This window comes from Formica exsecta, unplaced genomic scaffold (genome assembly GCF_003651465.1).
Source record: "Formica exsecta isolate Colony F162 unplaced genomic scaffold, ASM365146v1 scaffold218, whole genome shotgun sequence".
NCBI lineage: Eukaryota > Metazoa > Arthropoda > Insecta > Hymenoptera > Formicidae > Formica > Formica exsecta.
The window spans coordinates 287239-312269 of record NW_021849477.1 but is presented as its reverse complement, the minus strand read 5'-3'; the positions used below and the strand labels follow the sequence as shown (position 1 = coordinate 312269).

Sequence of the window (25031 nt, the reverse complement as noted above, 5' to 3'; positions counted from 1 at the left end):
TAATGAACAAAAGGCCGGGAAGAGAGCGAGAGCTTCTACTTATATTACGTTGCAGTTACAAAGGCTAAGCAGGAGAGTACGGAAACTTCCCTATGACGTGCGCGCGCCCGCCCCCGTCATATATTTATAGTATAAATATCGTCGCGCGCGCGAAGAGATTCTCTCCGGTCTCGTGTCACGAACTCGGCCCGATTTCCGCCGGTGCTCGACAATAGAGAGACGAGTGAGGCGAATCGAAAACCGGTCTCTATTAATAATAGCGAGAGCTCGAATATATATATATATATATATCTCTCTCTCTCTCTCTCTCTCTCTTTCTCTCTCTTTCTCTATCTCTATCTATCTATCTATCTATCTATCTATCTCTTGGAATGTGCACGAACGAGATGCGACAGTAATAATATGGGCGATAACCCAATTAAATAATTTTTCGATGGAGTCGATAATTTGCAGGCGCGCATCGTAATTGAGCATCGTGCCATTCCAAACGGCGCACAGTCGATTACGATTTCCTATCGATGATGAAATTCGAACTGATACGCGGCGAACGCCACTCGCGCGTGCATTAAATCGTCGCGTTCTCTCCTTCTCTCTCTCTCTCTCTGTTACTCCCTCGTTCCGGTTCTCTCTCTCTCTCTCGTTGTAATTATTCTAACAATATCAATATAATAGCGGCCGTATCGGGGACACTCGAACTGGATAAATCCGGTCGAAATTGATCGGCGACGATTATGCAAACCGCACAGTTGTCTATTAATAGATGCGGCCGTGTCGCTCTCGTGTCTCTGTCTCTTCTTTTTTCCCCAATTATAACCAGCTTATGAGAGAAATATTTCTTTTACCTCTTGTCCTACTCCAGTCGCGAGATTCACCACCCTCTCCCCTATTATTTCCATCGGCTCCGCAATTTGTCTTTGGAGGGTGAAGATAATATCCTCTCTCTGTTTTACAAACAAGACACGCTGCCGCCGTCGCACGATTCTCGATTAAACTTTCTCCTCCCTCCCCCCCAACCCCTCGCGTCGGCTTTCTGTCAAGAGAAACATATGACTGTTTACTTCCCCGAGTATATCGCGGAACTTCCGAACCCATCAAAGGATCCCGTTGAGACTGCCAGTCAGTCTTCTCTTCTTTCTAGAGAGAAGCTCGCTTCTCTCCGACGAACAGTAATCGCAAGCAATTCCGAAACTCTGATAAAAGAGTGCCACTTCATCGATGGACTGACATGACGCCGAAGGGGAACTCGTCCGCTATCGTTCTGCAGGTCGATGTTAGAAAGAAAGAAAAAAAAAAAGAAAAAAAAGAGGAAGATCGCCTACCTCGCTTTATCGACACTGACAAATGATCGTAACGAACCAACGACGCGGATAAAAGGAAGAATAGAGGATAGCAAAAAAAGTTTCGTACAAACGGGAAGTGCCCGATATAAATCGAGATCTTTTGCCTACGGCTTAACTTTCCAGGAAGTTCGCGTCTTGGATCTAGCTACTAAAGGCTTATTGTCCGCAGTTAACGGTATTCCGGCATTCAAGGTCATCCAACGGAAATTCTCTACAAAGACTCGAGAATGTTATGTGATTGTATGTGTGTGTTGTTTTCAACGATAGAGAGAGAGAGAAAGAGAAAGCACAAAAAATTACCTATTTGGAACAGAAAACAACTTCAATATATTATTCAAATAATACCGAATAAATGATACCGAATAAAATTTTAATATTAATAAGTTTTGAGTACCTAAGAAATAAAATAATGAATACAAAAATTTATTGTTTTATTCGGACCTGAAAAGATCTGAATAGATATATTCATTTTTAAAATAAATTAAATATTAACTTAATAATAAAATAATTAAAAAAAAGAGGTAAGTTTAGTATACATTAAATTTATAATAAAACGAATTGAAACTCATGCTATAAAAAATACTGTATTTGTTCAAACCTAATTTTAAATGCAAATGATTATATTAATCGTCAAAGAATTATTTAATTATAGAGAATTATAACGTGAATTTATATACCGTCTTATCGCAGTTTTTTATTTTCAAGTAATCTATTTAGAAATTTTACAATTAGATTTTTTTATACACCCTGTAATTTATATACAGCCTCTTTTCTAATAATAAACTCGATCATTTCGAATTCTCTTTCTTCTGCCTCGCACGTACGGATAAACTTGGAACGCTCACAAAAAGTTATACCAAAGTCAACCAACAGGCATCCAGATACATTCCGACGAAATCCATTCTACCGCGATATCAAGTTTTTTGGATCGTCGCCAGGCATCGGCCGGCGACTCTTCGAGAATTCAAAATTTTCCACATTGCAAGACGAGGGTTGCATTCGCAAGTACGTGCGCCCAAGCTGCTTTACAATTAAAATGCATCCCACCGACACCGCCCTATCGCTTGTAAATTCCGTAAGGCAAAGCAAGCTTTTTAACATCCCGCGTCTTGAATCAAATCAGAGATTCCTTCAACGAACATCATTCTATAACACTGTCATCACAATCTCGCTTTTTTACCTGGATGCTTTATATATTTTAGTGACCAAAAATTTCTTATGTGTATATATATGTATATATACTAACATTTCATTTTTTCTAAAAATTTTGTTAAAACAGAATAGTAAATGAAATTGAAGAATTTTTGTTATTTTACATAGAAGTTTTAACTTGAATAAATTTATATATCCATATTTATCAAACATATTTAAAAAATGAATATTACTGTAGACGTCAATCTGAATATTTTGCAGATTTTTTGCGAAAAAATAAATTTTTGATTTACATCCTAAAGCTTTTCAGATACGAGTTTAGAAGGCTGAATTTTTTTATGGATGGCGTTAATTACAAAAAGCACGATAAATAGATCAAACAATTACCCGTTAAAATCAAAACAGATATTTTCTGATACGTTCTTAGCGATCAGCAGTGAGTAATAACAGAAAGTAATAATACGTATAAAGAAGATAAAGTACAATTCTTATGAGACACAAGAAAAAGCACAAAATGGATTAAATTCGGAAGACGAACGATCGTGTCACAGAATTATTCTCGCGAATTCAAGAGAAGGGCATCACGTCAATAAAGGCCAACTGCTATGCGCCGATTCGGATTTCGTCGTCGAACGTGAATGAAATTCGTCTGCTTTGAAATTCCAAACCATCGCCTTACGTCGAGTGGGAAGATCTGACAGTCAAAGCGATACGTCGTGTATAGCACTCGCGAAAATGGAAACCAAATTTCGGTAGCCGGCTCTTGTCTAGTCTCGTGCTTCACACGGAAATGTGGAATTTTGGCAGCACATATCTCTCTCAATATTTTTCCGATAAAACAATTTTCATGTGCAAAATAAGGAACAGTATTTTTAAAAATTATGAAAAGTTACAAATTTTTATATTAGAAGCAATGTGTGTGCTTTATATTTATAACAATATAACTATATTGTATGTTTTGCAAGAAAAGCATCGATAATGTTAAATATTATCAAACCGATATTGTGCAAATAATTCACGAAAGAGAGTATATCTTTTGCATATTTTATTAAATTCCTAAATTAATTACAAATTAATTATAGAAATATGATAATCTCAAATCGTTCAATAATCCTAAAGATACATTAATATAAATATTTTAATTATAGTGATAATTATAATTATTTTAACGGCAATAAATAAAATAATAAAATAAATACTCAAACGTAAATATACAATTAACAATAAATTATTTATTAGCCATAAAAATTCAGAGGCAGTATTCATAAAATATTGCATTTAGTTAACTTAATTTAAATAAAAACTTGTGTTTGCATAAATTCTTTTAAATTAAAATACATAATAAATTTCATTTTTATTTTTAAACCGTATTTTTTACCGTAGAATTTTGTTATATATAGAATTTTATATTACTTAGAAAGAACATTTTTTAATTTTAATTTTTATTTAATTAATTATACTTTTATTTGTGCATAATTATGCACAATTTTATTCTATAAATAATAAAATTACACCACATACAGAAAATATCATATGTGCGCTTTATATTATATATGTACACGTTTCACTCAAATATTTGATATACATAATAAAAAAACAATATTTACTTACTTGTTCCACCCAAACATTTGTCGTCATGATCTGGTTCTTCAGGTTCTGAAAAAGAAAACAGAGAAGAGGATGAGCATGCGATTTCTAGAAGGCGTTATCCTACTTCGTTTCTGGTTACTCAGAGACGGATTTATTGGTTCTTCGAGACACTAGAATGATACTAGAGAACAAAAGAGAAAGACGGAAGAGACTCTTAAAGTGCGCCTGCGAAGATCCCAATAAATCATTCCGCCGTCGAGTACATCCATTTTCTACACTAAAATCTCAGATATATTTTCGAATATACATCTAAATATATGTATATATTATTCTTTTTCCGAGAAGACACTTGTCTCGCGTGACAAAACGTGTCCCCTTCGTTTGCGGTCTCCATACGTAATCTTCGAATAATTAAATATTCGTAACGCAAAAGCCGCACTCGTTAAGAATAGCTCGTTAAAGTAGCTGTATCATAACAATATCACTCTAAAGTTAAATTGCATAAGCATAAAAAAAATTAAAGTAAGTGTATTTTTTTTTAATTACATAGATATCTGGATATTTTTCGATTAACATGTGGTTAAAGTTTCAAGAAATTTTAGAGAAATTAATTTTTCACGATATGAACTACCAAATAAACCGCGCGAGACAATAGTTATTATCTGGGTCTTAGCTGCTGCATGCAGGTCAATAGATACCCCGATCGCGCCAATAGAAACGTCAACGAACATTACAGTAGTTACGGCTCTCGGTATTAAGCCGCGCCTCGATATCAGTAGTCATTGACAAGCGCTAGGATCCGGCCGGCCAACCAGTAGTAATACAATGCGATAATGTTGACAGCAGGTAAGGCATCGTGGCTATCCCGCGGTCACGGCAGTAGTAAGTGTCAAGCTCTGAGCGGACGGATCGCACTACGTGAGGGAATCGTAGGTCGCCGTACCACTACAGCTATGTTAACCGTGAAACGTTAATGTCCTCCGCGATAACGGTTATAGTCCCGCAATCAGTCGTATTGTCGTCAATAGTCATCGCCCGAGTTTCACGTCGGATATGCGAATCTCGGTTAGGACACGGAGGGAGAAATATGACATTCACTTAGCATTGGCTGGACGGATTCGGGGCTTATCTTGACGTTAAAATTTCTACTTTTCAGTTAAAAAAAAAAAAAAAAATTATATTGTAGAGATAAAGGATTTTGTGCGTTCTCAACGCTACAAGAATTTACATGCAATCATGTCGATTGAGCGTTGTATGCACACGATATAGATTTCAATAACAATTTTTCTTAGAAAAAAAAATTAATTTCTCTTTAAAAACTTTTTTTAAGCAGATATATACATATATATAATTTTATTTGTCGTTAATTTTAATTTTTAATTTAAATATCTGGACAAAATTTCAAATTACGTTAAATCCACTAAAAATTAATTAAAGAATAAGAAATTAAATACATAAGGTTTAGTACTAAATTTTTAACAATTTTGACATTTGATAAGGTAATTAAATTTGGATAAAGTAAATTTTAAATAATATTATAATTTATTTCTTGCATTAAAAATGGCCAAGTGGATTTCGATTGATTTGGACGTGAAACTATATCAGTATCTCGAAATGAAACATCGAAAATTTAATAGTATATATATTGAACATACATATATCGTCAAACAAATAAAACAAACAAAAATAAATTCTGTAAAAGCTATTGCCGAAACACACGCGGTGCTGAAATAATCGGTAGCATTAAATTAAACAGAACGGTGGCATTATTTTCAACGTGCAGCGACGCGCTTCAGGATTAATGGCAACGGTTATCGTTGTCCTCTATGCGATGGCGGTTCACACAACGATGTTTAAAGTTCTCTTGGCAAGCATATCATTAGCAATTATCGCGTCGCACGCGCAAACTCGAGAAGCGTACGAGAACGGCACGCTAAGCGTGTAACGGATAGTCACGGCTGTGTAATCAAATATATCGGCATCAACGATCGTCCGCGACGCGTAATAGCTAAGTGATAATAACAGGAGCCCTCGTGAACGTGAGCGCGATTACGATTTCGTACTCAACCATATTAATGTTCGTATATATTCCGGATACGGACGGGACCTGCATCCCTGAAAGCGCGACAAGTGGATATCGTGACCGTGTTCAGTAATTACGGCCACCGAATCGGACATTACGTATTGTTGTGATCGTTTTGGATCATTACATATGCGATTATAATTATAATGCGATAGTGCTAAGCAATTATCTTAGATGATAGTGCGATTCGATCTCTCGCGTGTAGAGAGAATAATAATCACAAAATCATGTAATGCCAACAAAAATAACAATATTTATCAAATTTTCATTTTTTTAAAATCAGTATTGTACATGTGTGTGTTAGTGTGTCCAACTTTTAATTCTAGATATCTTGACATCCCTAAAATAAATATATCGAGGCAAGCTTCTGTCAATTATAATTATACTTGTCAGATTAGATTTTCATCTGTATAACTTATTTTATTCTTTTGTTTGTTTATAATTCAGAAGATATTGACACATTTTTATTAAGAGAAAATAAATTTCAAGTAATTTCAAGTAATAACTGTATAGATTTTACGATTTGTAAAAAGAAAGGGAAAAGATAGATCTTTCTCACCAACAGACATAAAAACTTGATAGCTCGACGTTGGCGCGTATAAACTGAACGCAATATTTTTTTCTTTAAATCTTGGTAAGCCTCTCCTTTGTAAGCATTTTTCGCTGAAAGGCGAAATGTCCCATTTATCGCGAAAAATCACGATACCGCGTTTTACAGTCGCAAAACGGTGTCGTTAACGTCACGTTTAACTGCACATAACAATGGTGTGGGAGTTACTCTACGAGAATCGAAAGTAATCGATGCATTTTCATCGTGCCGACAGAAAAAATATCCGGAATTCAAACAAACGGACAATTGTAAATATCGATAATCCCAGAAGCGTAAGATTAGCTAACATGCTCTCTCATTGAAAAATTACGAATTCTGTTGTTATTGATTCGATCGACGTAAAGATTGATTTGTATATTGAACATCCATCAAGTATGATCCAATAATGTATTATTCTTCATTGTTTTAATCAGGAGAAAAGCGATTTCATAAAGAAAAAACTGTCGTAATTTACTGTAGATTTGATATAATAAAAAACGTAATATATGAATCTAAGAGATTAATAGAGCTCAATATAAACTCAAAAATATATACCTAACTAAAAAAAGATGCTAGCGACAAATTAAATTAATCTCTATCTATCTTAATAATTCTAGTATATGTTTGATTTAATATAATTCAATATATTATATTATTTAAGTCAAAATAAGAGTAACGTAAAAAAATAATCGAGATGTATGCAAAATCACGCAAAACTTGACGCTGGATCTTCTGTAGCTGTCGGTCAGATATCGTTGGTTTAAAATTTTTTAATTCAAAATAAGAATTACGCGCATACCAATTTTCATGAGCGTACATGATTTATCGCTCAAGTTATATAGCCCGTATCACAGGCATATGTAAGCATTCAAAAATTTATGTCATCAAATCATGTGTTATTATAACAGTCAAATAGAAGCATAAAGTGTTTCTTTCGCAACGCGCTGGACGCAAAATATTTTCATTAAATGTTTATCTTCTCGTGTAAACTCCATTACATGTCGTACTACTTTTGCATGCAAACATACGAACGTGAGCATTCGAATAATGAATAAAATTGTACTCGTGCTCAATATTTTATTGAACAAGCCGCTTTCGATGCATATCTGTGTACGAGATTTTATTATTTATCAATTTATACTATGTGTAATTATTTACACTTTGCAATGGACATTATTTACGCATTATATAATCTTAACCAGCATTTAATGATTAAAATTTACACATTAAATTTATTCACAGGTCGAATTACATTTGTTCATGCAATGAATAAATAATATTTAAAAAAAGCGAAATAAAGCTAGAAATGTTCTCGAGAGAGATTTACATATCCTTTAAGATTTTATACGCAATGATGGAAAAGAAGGTTAAACTTTCGAATTTGCAATTTAATTTGATTTCTCTCAATATTACAAAAGCGAGAACTCGATGTCCAGGAAATAAATTACAAGTATCCTTATTTTGTTTCCCTAAATTTTAAATTCTCCTTTCTGTTTAGATTAATTTTATCGCTTTTAATTAATATCTATGATATTGTTATTTATCGAATTATTGTAATTATTCACGCTTTGCAATAACATTAGTTATGCATTATAATCATTATTATACGATTAACACTTAATGATTAAAATTTAAATTAATATATATTTAATATATCAAATTACCTAACATAAGTGGATTAATTTTATCCGACGTAAAGTACGCTAGTTACTATGCGAATTCTATACTCAAACTGTATTAAACTCCGTAACACTTAACCTTCGATTGCAACTCGCACACTTACACAAGAAAATCCCTAGTGAATGCGTTGGCAGAAACTTCCCGAAATGAAACTCGAAACTTTGCGCGAATAGTTGGAAACGATCGTCGCATGCCGCGCGCAATCGAAGTACGCAAAAAATCTGTAAGGAAGTTACGTAAGATTGTAACATATCGCCGATTTAATCGCAAGAAAGGAGAAATGTACGCGAAGAAAGGTAAAGCAGGAACTGAGAACTTTTGCTCGTTTTGATGAAGCAAGAAATGGAATCATATTGAGGCATCGAACAAAGATAGTAAAAATACAGAATCCTTCCATTACGAAGTTTCGAGAAGTACTTTCGAACAATGTTGCCTTCCTACTTCCTTTACGAGAATCTGATTCCTCGATGGGGATAATACGGATTTCACTGACGCACACAGCGTATTGCGAAACAGAGAATCTTAGAATGGTATCAATGATATATAATACATCTACGAATACCGTCCGTGGTTTTTCCGTTCACGCCGCGTCATCGGTATTTGGATTAAAAAATAAAAATATTATTGTCAAATAATTACGATTATTTTAAGATATATTTTAAACATAAATAAAACAAATTATTAAATAAACTTCATTTTTGATAAATAACTGGTTTTCATCTAAATTTCGTTCTAACCAATTGATGCTAAATGATCTGAAAAAATCGGACGTAAGAAAAACGATAGAGAAACTTTTTCGACGAACTTATGGGTCACATATTTTCCTCGCACCTTTTTCTCGCAGTTTTTTTCTGGAAGGAGCGACTTTCCACGTAGCTGAGAGAATCGCGAGGAAAGCGCAACGTTCGCAATTGATAGCGTGAAGCTTTGGCAGCATTTAACGTCGTTATCCCTCAGGATCGCTTTTGCGTGACGAGAATTTATGAGAACGTCGATGGAGAAAGGGATGTTCCTCTTTATAGCTTGACGCAAGCTATTAAAAGAACAATGCTTGGCGTACATCTACATCTCTCTTTTTCAATCTGCTAGAATTTTTATTATCTCGAAAAAAAAAATCAAAGATTGAATCGGTTCGAAAGAGAAAAAGAGGACGCGAAATAATGGATAGATGTAAAAGAACGTGCTATCGCGAAATGACTTGCCCGTGTGTGTAAGCAAATTTTACGAGACACGAAACCACTAATCTAAAATTTAATATACATATATCTGTATTTAATGCATTATAAAGATTTCGCTACGCGAGCGCAAGTGATAATCAAAAGGCTCGACATTTCCAAAGATTTGCAGAAGAATCTCATAATTTTCAAGAATTATGTACTGCAAAGAAAGCATCTAAATTTTTAAAACGACAATCAACGATTTTTTTTATAAATTAATGTGTGTAAAGAAACAAATTCTATGTACAAAATTATTCGCGAAAAAAGTATCAAATATTTTTTTTATATTTAATTTTATACGAAATTATGTTATACATACGACACTGCATCACTTATCGTGGCATATCATTTTTGTAATTTTTACCGCTTAAAGGCAGAAGAACAGAATAAATGAGTTTTTCGCGCACTAACGCTATTGCAGTGTAAGTGTTTGTGCTGTTCTTACATCATCTTGGATAAAATAACACGTATCTAGTATGTTATTAAAGTGTGAAAAGTTAAAAGCGCAGCCAACTGCGGAAGGTTCATTACGGCAAAAATTTATAAACTTTGCTTATCAAGCGACATAGTTTCGTAGGCATTTATCGAGCGTGTGTTATACCTAGCATCGAGTCACGCGAGTTAGCGCAGCCGTTCTCTCTAAGTGGATAAAGCGCGATTACATTGAATTAATTCGCGTACAAATAAATTTTTGTTAATTCACCAAACAGAGATGCGATACACGATTCCGCAAATAACTAGTCGGAATTTAGCGCGGATACTTTTCGAAATAGCACGATAACATTTGGATACCTCAATTTCAGCTTCTGTAGATCCTTCAATCGTCCATAAAAAAAACAATGTTCGTTGGCTTACGAGCGTAGCAGCTAGAAAGCGGATACTTTTCGAAATAGCACGATAACATTTGGATACCTCAATTTCAGCTTCTGTAGATCCTTCAATCATCCATAAAAAAAAACAATGTTCGTTGGCTTACGAGCGTAGCAGCTAGAAAAAAGGGCAAATCGAGATAAAACCCTCGCACAAAATCCTCGAACCCTCTCGGCTAATTTAGATCAAGAATTATAGTTCGAAGAAAAGGAAAATCTCTCCGACTCAGATTTCGAATATCCTGCCCAGAAATAACCATGGTCATTGCTGATCGCAAAGCTTTATCATGCGGTTCAAACGAGAAAACTAGCGATTTATTATCGTAAAGAATCGAGAAGCAATAATTCTCGAAAGAATAACCGATTTCGGTTATTTTCAAGCAAGGCATCTACAGAGAGACACTGGTTTAAAACATATATGTGCGCTGTTTGCTTGGTCGTGTGTTAAAAACCGATCCAGTTGTGTCAATTGGTTCGCAACATCAGCCATCGCAACGAAAAAGAGACCGTCGTTACGCTGATATAACTCTTTTTCTTTATTGGCAATCGTGCCACACCCGGTGACGATGGCAGTAACCGTTACAAGCGAACACCCCAATTCATATTTCACGCTACGCGTGCCACAAAGGAAAATTTGCTTCGTCGTGTAATCCGATTTTATGTTACTCGCCGTTCGCTCGATTATTAACATCGTTTATCAACCCTATCCAACGTCATTGTATTCGCATTTATCGTACCTCTTTAATAACCAATACTGCAGCGAAAACAGTTTTACACCCGCCATTTGCCACGAGGATGATGATGTATCGTTCGCACGTATCATCGAGCCAACACGTTGCGCGAATACAATGTTGTATCGTATTCTACTTTTCGTATCCTCAAAGAACATTTTGCACAAACAATACATTTTTTCAATTTCTTAGTACATTGCTCGATTTAATATGTCGGTGAAAATATGTGCTCTTTTTTATACAATACTATTTATAAAGTCCATTTTCTCTCTTCCTTTCTCTGACAACATTAAAAATCATTTTAGTAATCTTCTTACTTATAAATTTATTTTCTAAATAATAATACAATAAAATAATAAAACAATAAAATAATTAAATTAAATTAAAAACATGGATATTGACTCGTTTTCTAAAAAAGCTTTGATGGAAAATAAAAATGTCCATAAAAGACACGTGCCCTTAAACAAAAGTATATAGTGTTTAAAATACATTGTTTTTGTTATTAGTATTTTTAAAACTCGCTAACGGAAACTCATTTCAATTTTCATTCAGCCAAAGATTAATTAAACAATTAAACTAAATTAGTTTTATAATTTTTGTGAGCAAAATGTATAAATCAATATATTTAATGTATCACGAAGCAATGAAAATGAATATGGTAATCATGAATGTATCGCAAAGTCTGATATACAATCGATAAATGTCAAAATTTCTTCTCCCCTCTCACTCCCTCGTTATGTTGCATCAAGGCGCGAAAGCTTTGTTGCGCGGCTTATTAATCACCTCAATCTGCTCGTGCAACTATAATTTAATGCAACGTGGCTTGAAAGCTCGTTATTGAAACCGCTGCCACGTCCACTTGTCCGTAAAGCACGGTCATATTCAAAGCGACCGTGCATCGTTATCCGGAAGATATCGCTCATCGTTCTTGATAACGTATAACGGGTGACTCATCTTAAACATGGTTTCGAGAAAAGATGCCGCGCGCGAAAATTCATTCGCGTGTGTGAGACAGGTTCTCCTTAATGGCATGGAAATTGGATGTCGAGAGAAAACAGAGGAGTTGAATCGAGCTCTCCCTCTCTTGAGACGAAGAAGGAAATGGATATATTATAGCGTCGAAGCACTTCTTTTTTATCTGTAATTCTTTATTTGACGTATCTGTCTCTCACTTTCGTTTTAATCTTTTTCTTCGGCTCACTTTCTCGTCTCTTCTATTTTTCTCGGATTGTAATTATTGAAATACGTTTTCTGTATTACATTATATAACATTATATAAAGTTAGAAGTAGAATTCTATTCTAGAATTTTTGCCACAGATTATATTGTAGATTATTTAAAGTGAGCTTGAGATTATATCTTTAGCTTGCATTGCATATCTTTAAGATTATATTCTCTTGATGAAAAAAATCTCTATCTGAAAGTGCTATTAGCAGTGAACAAGTGAAATTATTAATTTTCTTTCTCTTCTCTCTATTATTCATTTTTTTATTGCTATTGTCTTCATTCCTTCTCCTTCCGTTTAATTTCTTCATTACTTTTTATATTTATTCCTATCCGCGCGCGTTCTACATTTTTCAATTTCATTACGATATTCTGATATTTTATTTCACGTCTCTCCTCGCTCTTCTTAATTCGTTCGGTTAGAATGTCAATATCTGTGTAGATGTGTATTCGTGCGTAAATATACATACGTGCCTGTATGTGTGTGTGTGTGTATTTTTCAGTTGACGACGCTTCCGGAGTGTAGCTTTAACGATACCTCGGAGAAATTCAACAAAAGAACAAAGGGATTGTTCTGGGACGCAGGAGGTTGGTGAAATTGGAAAACGAACTTAGAGAGAATACCATTATTCGCGTCTTTTAGTCTTATTTGAGTTCAACCCCCTAAGACTTCAGGATATTTGCAGCTCCACCTCCACGGTTGTCGGTAATAGGAATATGCTAAACGCGTACAAGCTATCGGAAATAAAAATAGATTTATATTGCTCTTTAATTGTCATTTTACGTAATATTAGACAGAGTAATTTGACTCAAAATGAATGAAGAAATTTTGAAGGAGACATCTGGAGTCGGTTTTTCTTCGGTAAAAATATTAAGCGAGGTCATCATTTATTGCAACTTTTTTCTGAAAATCGCAATTTTCTAAGCCCTAAATTAAAATTGTGCTAAAGTCTTCTTAAAACTGTAATAAATTGAGTGGATAAAAATGGAACAAGGGTTCTGCTGGCATCAGCAGATATATATATATTTCTGTAATAGATATTTCTAAATGACGACGTGATCACCAAAAACTTCTGGTTATTGCAGAACAAATAGCAGAATCGCATAACCGATACTTCCTATAATTCGAATTTTTGCAATACTGCAATACCGAAAATTAATACGCGAAACAAGATTCGCCAAGGATTTACGTTATCGCGATTCTAATCTCAGCAAGTTCGTGAACAATTATATGCAAGCGATGGCGCAGCCTTGTTTATGGAAAATTACGAAACACTGTTGAGAAACAGCATTAACTTCGAGCCACCCCATGTATCCGCGCATTGTTCAAAAGTGGGTTAAGAAACTAATAAAGCTTCAAAAGAGCAAACATGCGCTTAACGGAGAAAAAGGGAATCACGGGAATGCGCGAAAGCTAGCGGAGACAAGGGAACAAAGAGAATGAAGAGAAACGCAACATTGAAATTATTCATTGTATACATTGCATTTCTAGTTATAATTATTATCATTTCAAACTCGTAACGAAGAAATATCCGGAAATAATTATCTTGATTAATAATAAGAAAGAGCAAAATAAATAAACGTACCTATTTTAATAATGCAAATTATATATAAGTTGATTGATGCGCAATTAATTTCTTATTATATTATTATGATATAATTACTTAAATTATAAATCTTATCTCTTATATATTCCCCCCCCCCCACCATAATATAGTACATAATATGCTACGAAATACAAAGTTTATATTCATAAAGATATCGATATCCTTAAGGTGTTAAATTTAAGGATCCACTTAAGATCCAATAGAGTAATCGATATGCATTATACAAGAGTAAACTATACTTGCTACAAACTTTCGAAATGCTTGAATTACTGAAGAGAGTATACGGTAACCAAACTCATACATACGTACATATTAGACGGTTCCCACCATCTCGAGTATTAAAACTGTGAGTAGAAGTTATGGCGTTGTTTCGCGTCATCTAATACGAATTAGATCTGTTAGTTTAAGCACAGCGTACGTTAGTTACGCGGGTACATTATTCAAAACTTCTTAATCCTATCATTCTTACATACACGTATCTCCAAACTGCTGTTACACTCGAGAATGGAACGATTATTGATGAAATATAAGTAAAAAGTAATCGATAATTTTTTACTTTATTTTCAAGAAAGTCGATTTAGAAGATTGAAAAATTAATAATATCTTTACGTTTTTTTTTTTTTAACTTGAATGATTTTCAACGAGATTGTGTTATATGTCGTCAAATTCATCTCAGCAATTGGCTATAAAAATATACATTAAAAATATGTTCTATAAAAAGTCAATTTTTTAAATAAAGTTGCTTATGAGAGAACTAGTTTACATTTTCAATTTATTTTTTCACGAGAGGTCATTTCCTCTCAATTATACCATTAATTTGAAGACATCCTGCACAATTAAGCTTTTAATGAATTTAATCGCAAAAATTTTATGTAATATTATTTTTTAATGTATATATTAACTTATGATTTATAATATTTCTCTTTTAACAATATTAAAATTGATTTTCTGTACATAATCTCTCTTCATGTCAAACGCGTAAAGAAATCGTCGGAATAATTAAACGACGGCGTTAAATCCTACATTTAACAGCACGAAGCTTTCTTTCAACTTTCGACTGTGATCTCTCTTGAATAAAGATAGAACGAGACTAGCTGTAAATGAGATCTGGAAATACGGCGAGGCTGTAGCCAACGCGAATACCCAGCTCGTTTAAACCGTCCGCGTAATGAGTTTCGCGAACACGATAAGATTGTAAAAGCGTAGAAGGTGTGCGCGGATTTATTTACGTCAGGAACGACGGCCATCCTTTGACAAATCGAGCACGGCTTGTCGGAACGTAAGAGGAAAAGTCTGCTGTTCGCGTTCTTTTCCATCGTGGAGGAGCCATAAGAATTCCTTTTAACGTACAGAGAGAGAGAGAGAGAGAGAGAGAACGTCGGCGTTTGAAAACGAAATCGTGATACGAATCGTAAAGAAAGAGAAGGAAACGAAAGAATGTCGCTGTCGTTACCGGGAAACACAGGCGCATTTCTATTTCCGGTATCGATTTGTGCACGCGTTATTAGGATTCTTCGTATATGTCTCGGTGCAAGAGATATATAGCATTTATAATTCTCTCATGCTCGAACGTGGAGTTTTAAGTTCAATTGTATCATTTCCAATTTCGTACGATTTGCGTTATCATCATCACCGAGCGACACATTCCGCTGTGAGATTATTTCTTCCTTAATCTTTACGCGGAATTAATCATTTAAATCAATCGTTTATCTTTTACCATTTTTAATACGTTAAATAAGTTTCCGCGTGAGTAAACGATGGATGAAAAATAACAAAAAATATTCTATTATCCTTTGGTCGTTTCGGACTCATAACCCCAACCTTCCGGAAATTGTGACCGATCCGAGATTCTGGTTATCTGAGGACGTAAAAAGCTGTCCAAAGACCGCAGACCGCAAACGGCCTTTCATCAAGCTGTGGCGTAGAAAAAAAAATCGGATAGCGGTGAATAAGAACGGATGTTACGTCGTATGTCAGCCCGGTTCATCCTTTATCGACCGCTTATCTAGTGCGGCTAAGCGATTTTTGAACGTGTCGTTGACAAGAACCCTGCTTGCGGACCCATAAAGAGAGTGGACTGAAGAAAAGACAGCCATCTGGCGCGTCCGAACTTTCTGCTCTTCGCTGATTCTGCCTTTATCGCTTCTACATCAAAACACCCTTCGCGAATATTCAGGACTTCTCGAAAGACCAGCCGTCACCGAAAGCAATTGGCAGCTGCGCCATGAATAAAAAAAGGCTCTACGAAATGTGAGGAGGAAAGAGATTCTTCGAACTTGAACTTTGCTGACCGATGCGAACGTAATATAAAATTAGATTTTGAGATTAATTTCGGTCATACTCATATAGAACATGCGATTACTATAAATGTATATTAATATATATTTTTATAATCTCCCCGCATTACCTCTTATTATATTTCATTTTAAATGTTTTAAAACTTTACAATTTAATATCTGTTTATCTGAACATTTCCTGCTTCAAACTTGTATCCAAAACATCACAAAATATAATAAATTCGATATATAATAAATAACTCGAAATAAATATAATTAATAATAAATATAATTTCAAAGAAAACTTGTTGAGAATTTAATTAAATCCATAAAATCATCCATAATTCCAATTATTTTTTTTTACTAATAAATAAACACGTATATATAGTCTACAATTTACAACAAATACATAATTTATAATTTAAATGTTATTTATAATATATTTACGGAATGTTTTCTATATAAATTTACTCGAAAATTCCATGTAATACTTTTATTATATAATATTGTAATAAATATATTCTTTCACGTAATATTTCACGTGATATTGTAAAATATATAATTTCACGCGCGTAAAACTTTTATTATGTGATGTTGTGAAATATATATTTTTTCGAGCGAGCGAGTAAGCGAGAGAGAGAGAGGAAGAAAGAGAAAGAGAAATGTAATTATACGCATTGTACTCACAATTACTTGAGTTAAAAATAACGATTTTAACGAACGCATTATTGCAATCTAAAAAAGAATAAAAATAACTAAATGAAACTTATAATAGAACGATGCTTTATGTATCAAGTGACAATATTTCGTTGTTTCATACAGTTTTGTATAAACAAGGAATCGATAAGAGCTTCGGTCTTTTCATGTTCAATTTCGCCTTTGGTGGAATATTCAGTTGTCAAAGTGTAGGAAGGGCTGCTGAGTTTACAGCAGGCAGAAAAAGCAGATCAAATAAACGGCATTTCATAACAAAAGGAAGTGCGACACCATCACGCCAGTAACAAAGACAAATTAACTGGTGGAAGTAGAAAAGTTTTAATTGCGTTCGGCGACCCTATCGGCTAAGTCCTTTGATGTCCTCGCTATTCTCACGCGCGCAGCCTGCACAGCTATTTTCTCTTCCCCCTTTTATTCTTCATTTCCAAACTCTATCGTACTCTGATACTTCACCTATGGTATGCTATCACAGACATATTCTAATCTGCAACTTTTTAAAGTCGAGCATCTCGTATCATTCCATCAGTAAGCTAATTTTTAGCATATGAATGCCAACTTCGATTTTTAAAATTTAATACTGTCAGATTATCATTATATTGTAGTAACACAATCAGATGTATAATAAGTAAAAAATGTACGCAATAAATTTGAAAAAAATTTATTGTAAATAAAGAGTAAAAGTGCCTTTACTTCCTCATTTTTATGCATTATTATAATTTCTCTAATAATTCTTTTCTCTAAATTATATAAAAATTTTAACTCTAGAAATGTTTTTAATGAAAATCCAATTAAAATACATAATTTATTATATTCATATCATGTATTTATTAGCATGTACGTTGTTATTAACAACGTAACGATAAGAACAAATTAAGAAAACTTGCGAAAAATTTTCCTCAAATATTGTCATTTTTAACGTGGAATTCTCAAAACTGCAAAAAATTAACAATAGATTACGCGATACTGACTAATTTCTTATTCTACTCCGGAGAATGTTCGTTCTATGTACCCAGACAAGTTTTTTGTGACTTTCCTGCAAAGTCGTTAATTACACGCTTCGATCGCAGTGGTTTCATTATCGGTTCCATTATAATTATTAACCCCGATTCTCATCGAACAAAATCTCGCTTCGCATTCCATAAAATTTTCATTTAATTTTCCGCGACAAGAGAATATACGTGTGTAAATTTAAATACATGTGTACCAGTATGCAGTACTCAGTCATGGGTCAAAGTAAAAAAAAAAAAAAAAACAATTATGGCAAACTTTTCTTGTGTAACATTTTAACGCTCGCGGGTTTGAATCTGGAACACAGATACTTTGTAGAAACTTAACGAAACATTTTTCACGAACAGCCTGCGTGGTGGTTCTTATCACTTAAACTGGCGAAAGAGTATTACGAAAAGAATTATGATCTATGATCCACATCTTTGCCAAACGAGAAAAATTCAATAAACCGATACTCCGACGACGGTCTGGCTCTTCTCCTTCGTCTTATATTTTCCAGGACAATCACGCTTGGGCAAGACTTCGGGACTCTCTTTACCGACGTAGGGGACCTTCTGCCATATTCGGGATCACGACGACACGCCACCGTCAATTCCCATCCTTGAGAATTGTCTGGCAACGCTCGCGGCGAACTTTCAATCGATCCTGACAGTTTGACTTGCGGACAAACTTGGCCGAGATACGACAAGACGAGGAGAACGATATATCCCGGGGCCTTTAGAGGAAAGCGACGAAAAGCAGGAAACCCTCTCCCGTCGTCGGGGTTGAAAATTCAACAGCGTCAAAGTGGTGTCGGTCAAAGATGAAAAAGAACGATCTGTGCGCGTATCGTTTCGCTCGAAGGAAAGCAATTTGCGAGTTGTCACCGACGGGACCGTCTCTCTCTTTCACTCCTGCTTCCTATAAAATCGTAGCAGTTTGCGTCGGCTGTGCTACTTTGCATTGTCAGCCATCGCAGTCCACGTGTATGTTCGTGTACCGTCCATATCACTTATTCTATTTTTATCTTCACAACGCACTTGTGTAAGGCGAAAGATATTCAAAATCGACACATTCACCACATAACATTTTGTTTTCGGATTTTATCCCCTCGCCAAAAATTTGAAAAATTTTATACAAACGTACACAAGAGTTTTCGAGAAATAAACCAGCTAATTAATTAATTTGATTTTAAACATTGCATCGTCCATAATGTATTGATGTGATTAAAACTTTAATTATTGTTATCTCCATTCTTTTTGATGCCGAAACATTTTATATACTTTTATATAACATTTCATTTCTTTCTAAATAATTCAGATATATAATTAGATAATTGTAATGTTAAAAAGAAAAAAAGAAAAAGGCTAAATATAATTCTCAAAAAGAGAAATCACTAATCTGTTATTAATTAATGAATAAAATAACTGCTAGAATTAATCGCACATTTGTTGATCGCCTCATGGTGGAAAAAAAAAATACAAATAATCATATCGATTTGCAAATTTGAAAAGCGCTAAAAAATACTTTCAAAGTAAAAATCTTGGGATACATTATTTAAAACAAAAATTATCCCGGTCTCTCTGATTACTTAATTCTCAACTCCGTTATTCTCTTTATTATTTATTCCGTTTCTTTCGCTTATTGTAGCGCGAATCCTTTTGCAAACTTCGTTGCTTTAAAAGAGTTAAACATCGGAGCTTAAGTTAAGTAGTGTTTGCTTTTTTGCCGCTCTCGTTCTTCACGGTGTGGATGTGTTTTTACTCTACTAAAAAGGATCCCTCATGCTAAGCAGATAGTTGGCAATAGCACGCTTAACTCCGGCGCTCTTTCCTTTCGGCTGGCTCCGGTAAGCCATTTAACATTACAACGAAGTTTCAACGTTCTTAAAACTCCGCTCTCTTAATCTCTTAGTTAGAGCAATCGATGAGTAAAACGAAGGGAGAAATGTTTTCAAACTTTCAACGTATAATTTCGGTAATGTATTGAAGTGATTTATGACGGATTCATTTCTCGCTTCTCATTTCGTGTATTGCGATATAAAACGCGATGTATCAAACGTTGTAAAATGTTCTAACATTTCTTTTTCAATTGGATAATAAAAATATATTACACTTTGCGTATCCGTGTGCGAACGGCATGTTAAACTTGCTTGATACGCATGGAATAGAAAACGCGCGCGTAAAACTTACTCCTTTACAAAATAACGATTATTCGAAAGTTGGCGATGTAACTCGCATGCGCGCTGCCACGCACTTTCGAAAATTGCATTTCCAACAATATATGCCATTGGCAAAACGGATGGTTTCCTTCGAGGGCGTAGTTATCTTTATGCTCTCTATCTCCGGCACAAGTTGTATAAGCCGTTTAGCATTAAGACGGAGTTTCTAAGTTCTCGGAACTCGCAGATATACGCGTCGCTATATTTGTTCCTCTGTAAATAAGAGCGTACGATATCCTCAGTTACTCGATGCACGCCTCTCACGTGGGTAGAACTTATGTTCGCGAATGGTGAATCCAAAGAAATGACAAAAGAATGAGGATTATATGTTTTAAAATAATTTAAATAAAATAGAGGAGATATATCATGATCGAGATGAAATTGAAATTGTTGGTTTTAATGATTGTATTTTTCTCTTCTTTTTTAATCATTTGCACAAGATATACTGCATGTATTAGCGATATTCGAGTATATTTTATACTGACATATCATGTTACATTTCTCAGTTTTTAAAGGATATGAATATTAAGGCAATTCTGGACCATCACGTGGTTGTAACCTTATCAAAGCTATAGATAATAAAATTTCGTTGAAATAATACCTAATATAATTAGATAACTAAGAATGACGATAAATTCATTCGTGCCTATCGACACTAAGAAGATATATAAGTGTGTCAGATTATAGATAAGCCTACTTTATATGTTCTCTCTATCGTCCTCTCTCTCTCTCTCTCTCTCTCTCTCTCTCTATCTCTCTCCGCGCTCGGATCCGTAATCCATTTAGCAAGACTAAGTTTCCTAAGTGTTCTACAAACTCATAAATCCTGAGTTGCCTGCCTCTTAAGTACGAAGATGAAGTTCCAATAAGGTCTCGACGATCGTAGAAGCCTTTTGCTGCATCATACTTGCAGTCTTACACGGCAAACATTTTTAATGTTTCTTTTATGTGTACATACCCTATCTCCATCAGCTAATATTGACAAATTAATTGATAAGAATACTATACAAATTAAAATTAATTAATTATTACAATTTAAAATTAATTAATTAATTATAATTCAGAAATTTATTATGTCATAATAATTATATGCATAACAGAAATCTAATTTTATTACAGAATCTATTTATTTTATTACAGAAATCTAATTTTACTTTTTATTATAATTATATAAAATAAACATCAAATTTAATATTTTTTTGAGTAATGTAATCAATTATTAAATTTATTTTATAATGTGTAAAAAATTTTTCGCGTTGGCGACAAATTGGCTATCACACAATGCTCAATATTTATTTTTTATGGTTGTTGTGCAAACGTGATATATTGAAAGAAGACGTGACCATTCTCTATAAACAATTAGCGATTATCAGCCCGCTGGATTAATTAACTCCCACGATTAACGACTCGTATCGACTGCTATTTATTTGCAAAACAGATGTTTTACGCAATTTATTTATTTGAAGTAGGAATCGAAGCGATAAGAGTAGGAATGAGAACTATAAATTATTTCGTGATATTTATGAGCAATAATTATGTCTTTAACTACACTCGTATTGGAATGTACATATCGCATCGCGTGTTGAATATTTCTCATCGATTCAAATGTAATTTATCTATCATTTTCAGATTGAGAGTACGAAATAATGCGAAAATCGCTGAATCGAGTAATTCCAGGAATAGAAAATCGTGATGTATCGACCGGTTTGTTGATGATACACAAATTTGGCAAGATTTATGTTCAAAAATGTATTGCGCGAGCAATATTGAATATTCAATTGCATATTTTCGAGGGCAATTCCTCTCGAATTAATTAGCCATTAATTCAATCGAATTGTGTTTTCATGAGAAATTACTGTATGAACGCCATAAAAAAGCGGCAACGAAAGAAGCAAAAGAGGCAAGAATGGCGTTGACGAAGCAAAGGGATATGGGTACTTTATTATTTATTTCTTGGAATTAATTATTTATTCCCACCATGCGCGATGGCGCATATTATAAACCATTTTTCATTGCATATAATGCATATACGAGTAGACGTACGTGCATAAAGAGTCGGAAGACAAACTCAGCTGAGTAAAAATCAATAAAATGACAAGATATATACATATATGCAAACGTCGTACAAAGTTAACGCACTCACACAATTTTCATTGTCTTTTATATGATAATTTTGTATGATTCGTATGTATTAATATATATGACAATATATCAAAAAAAAGCACTTTCTGTCATTTAATTAAAAAAATCGATTTATACGTTAATCGCATATATTAATAAGATAGCATAAAAAAGCAAAGTGCCGGGAAAATAAATATTAAAAAAAAGTATTAATTCTACGATTAACATGCAAGATTTTGCGTTTAGAAATTTCTCATATTCATTTCAAAGTGTTAGTAAAATAACAATTGTGTGTGATTGAATTAAAAGATAAAATACCACTAGAAAATAAGTTTAAGTTCGTAAACAGTTAAACGTCGCTAGAATATAGGCAAACTGCTGTCATATACGCGCAAAGAAACGAAAATGGGTGAAACGATGTAGACAATTCCGGAATCTGAAATGTTCACCCCATATGAGTTCTATTCCTTTTTATAGGGGACAATGGCACGAGCGCACACATTGTTGAAGCTCGCGTTGCCCCCTCATCCTAGCCCCTCTCACCCCTTCTGACAAGTTCGTACAAATTCTGACTGGCTGATATTTAAATATCGGAAAACCACTTCCGTCGGTGGCCGCTATTCAATCGGCAATCCGATCAGAACCTACTTTCATTCGAAATTCCCGATATCGTTTCCATCTGTCCGCGAGCACTTCAAATAAATCGCCGGATCGGTTTCGCGGTATCGCGCGTTTAACCAAAAACAACCGAGAACAGACCGCTCCATGAATGAACGGGGGATCGGTTTCGACAATCAATTCCAATATGAATTATTGCTTCGTTAACAACAATGTCTGTTCTGGCTGACGTATTCTTTGTCCCATGAAGATTGTTCTCTCCTATTCTCCATATGCAACAATATTGAAACTTCGATTGAAGAAATATTATCTGTTTTGGAGGAGCCGATAAAAATTGAAAAGAGACGCAAAAATAAATTTATGTTTAGATCACACAATTTGATCGATCGATCGATATATAAAGAGAGAGAGAGAGAGAGAGAGAGACAGACAGACAGACAGACAGAGAGAGAGACAGAGAGAGGAATATTAATTAAAACACGTAGATCGTAAATATCACAATACGAATTATTCTAGAAAAACATCTTAATAAGTAAAAATGATGTCAGCTTTTCATGTAATTTGTCTAATTTTAAATTCATCTAAATTTAATTATAAAATATAAAGAAGATATATAGTACATATGAAATGTATATATTATAAAAAAAAGAAGATATATATTATATATAAGATGTTATTATAAAATATATGCCAATTTTTTGTAATAATTGACATATGATCATTTTTTATAATTTTCTTTTAAAAGAAAAGTATAAATGTTATAATTGTAAATATCATATCTTATTATACAACGAAATTGAGATAAAATCGAGATTATACATAGTTTAGTTCATACGCTTCAAGGTTGCATTTTTTCCCTTCTTGTTGAACTTTCGCGTCTACATAGAAATTAAAAACGGCTGAATAAATTTTATACAGAACAGAATTTTACGGTTCTTAAGTATTCAACTCGCAATTCAAGTTTGTTAAAGCGTTTCACGTTTCGTGCTTTTTAACAAGTGTATTCGGGCAAAATAAAAATCTTTACAGTCGCGAAATGGTTCAGTTTGTAATAGTTAAATCTATACAAAGTGAGAATATTCTAAAAAAAAATAACACAAGCGATCGACACAACCACACAACGATGCATCCGATTCGCAGACTTTTTTAATCTTCTTACGAGCAATGTATTGGCCGATCGAAATCCATTTATCTATTTTAAAGCACGAATCGCCGAATATTCTCTAGCACATTGAAATTGTGTACGCGCCGCTACTTTTCGAATTACATCTTTTCTCTTCGATTGGGGTGTTAATCTCGCGGAGATGAAATTTTATCCGCTCACAATTCAATCAAAGCTGATGTCGTCAAGCAATAAAAACCACAATTCCGAGAATATCATATTTCTTTAATTCAATTACAATAACGTTTTCATTTGTCGCTGCTGAAATGAATTGCGAGAACTCGTATATCTCTTTACGAACTAACAAACGTCTGAATTACACATGAATTTGTTAAACTATAGCATTTTAGCGGATATCTCAAGAATATTTCAGTCTATTTTAAGTGCTCTTTGAAAGAAAGAAAGCAGTGATCATTAGATCAAATAACGTCGGTTTTTAATTGCTGCCGACCCTTAATATTTCAGAGCGCGATCATTTATCGCGCCAAATCGAGCGGAATAAAGCTCTGACCCTACCATGATTTCCGTACGCTACGTTGACGCACAAAAGACCGCGTGTTCTTAACCGTTGTCAATAAAGACACAAAGAAAATTAACGGGAAAGGTGACAAAATAAAGCGATAATGATCACGTTCGCAATGTGGCGATCAAGCGCCGTCACTAACCGAAGTGTAGTATCCCGTTTATCAATTATTAATTCGCCAAGCGACCTGATAAAAGCAATAATGAGCTTAGTGACGAACACCATAGCCTCGCGATTGGCGGTTTGGATTCTGTCATTTGTGTAGCCGTTCGAAATCTAGCTGGAGAAAAATGTTTTCACGAATAAGATTTATTATGTTGCACGT

The 25031-nt window shown here is 34.1% G+C and overlaps 1 protein-coding gene across 1 annotated transcript in view; it reads right to left on the bottom strand.

Annotated features, from left to right (window-relative positions):
• Nucleotides 1–25031, bottom strand: part of LOC115235346 (acetylcholine receptor subunit alpha-like 1) — a 74569-nt gene that overhangs the window by 31695 nt on the left and 17843 nt on the right. Inside the window, exon 2 of the mRNA XM_029807052.1 lies at nucleotides 4104–4148. Within this exon, the coding sequence (XP_029662912.1) occupies nucleotides 4104–4148 (45 nt within the window). The remainder of the gene's footprint in view (nucleotides 1–4103; nucleotides 4149–25031) is intronic.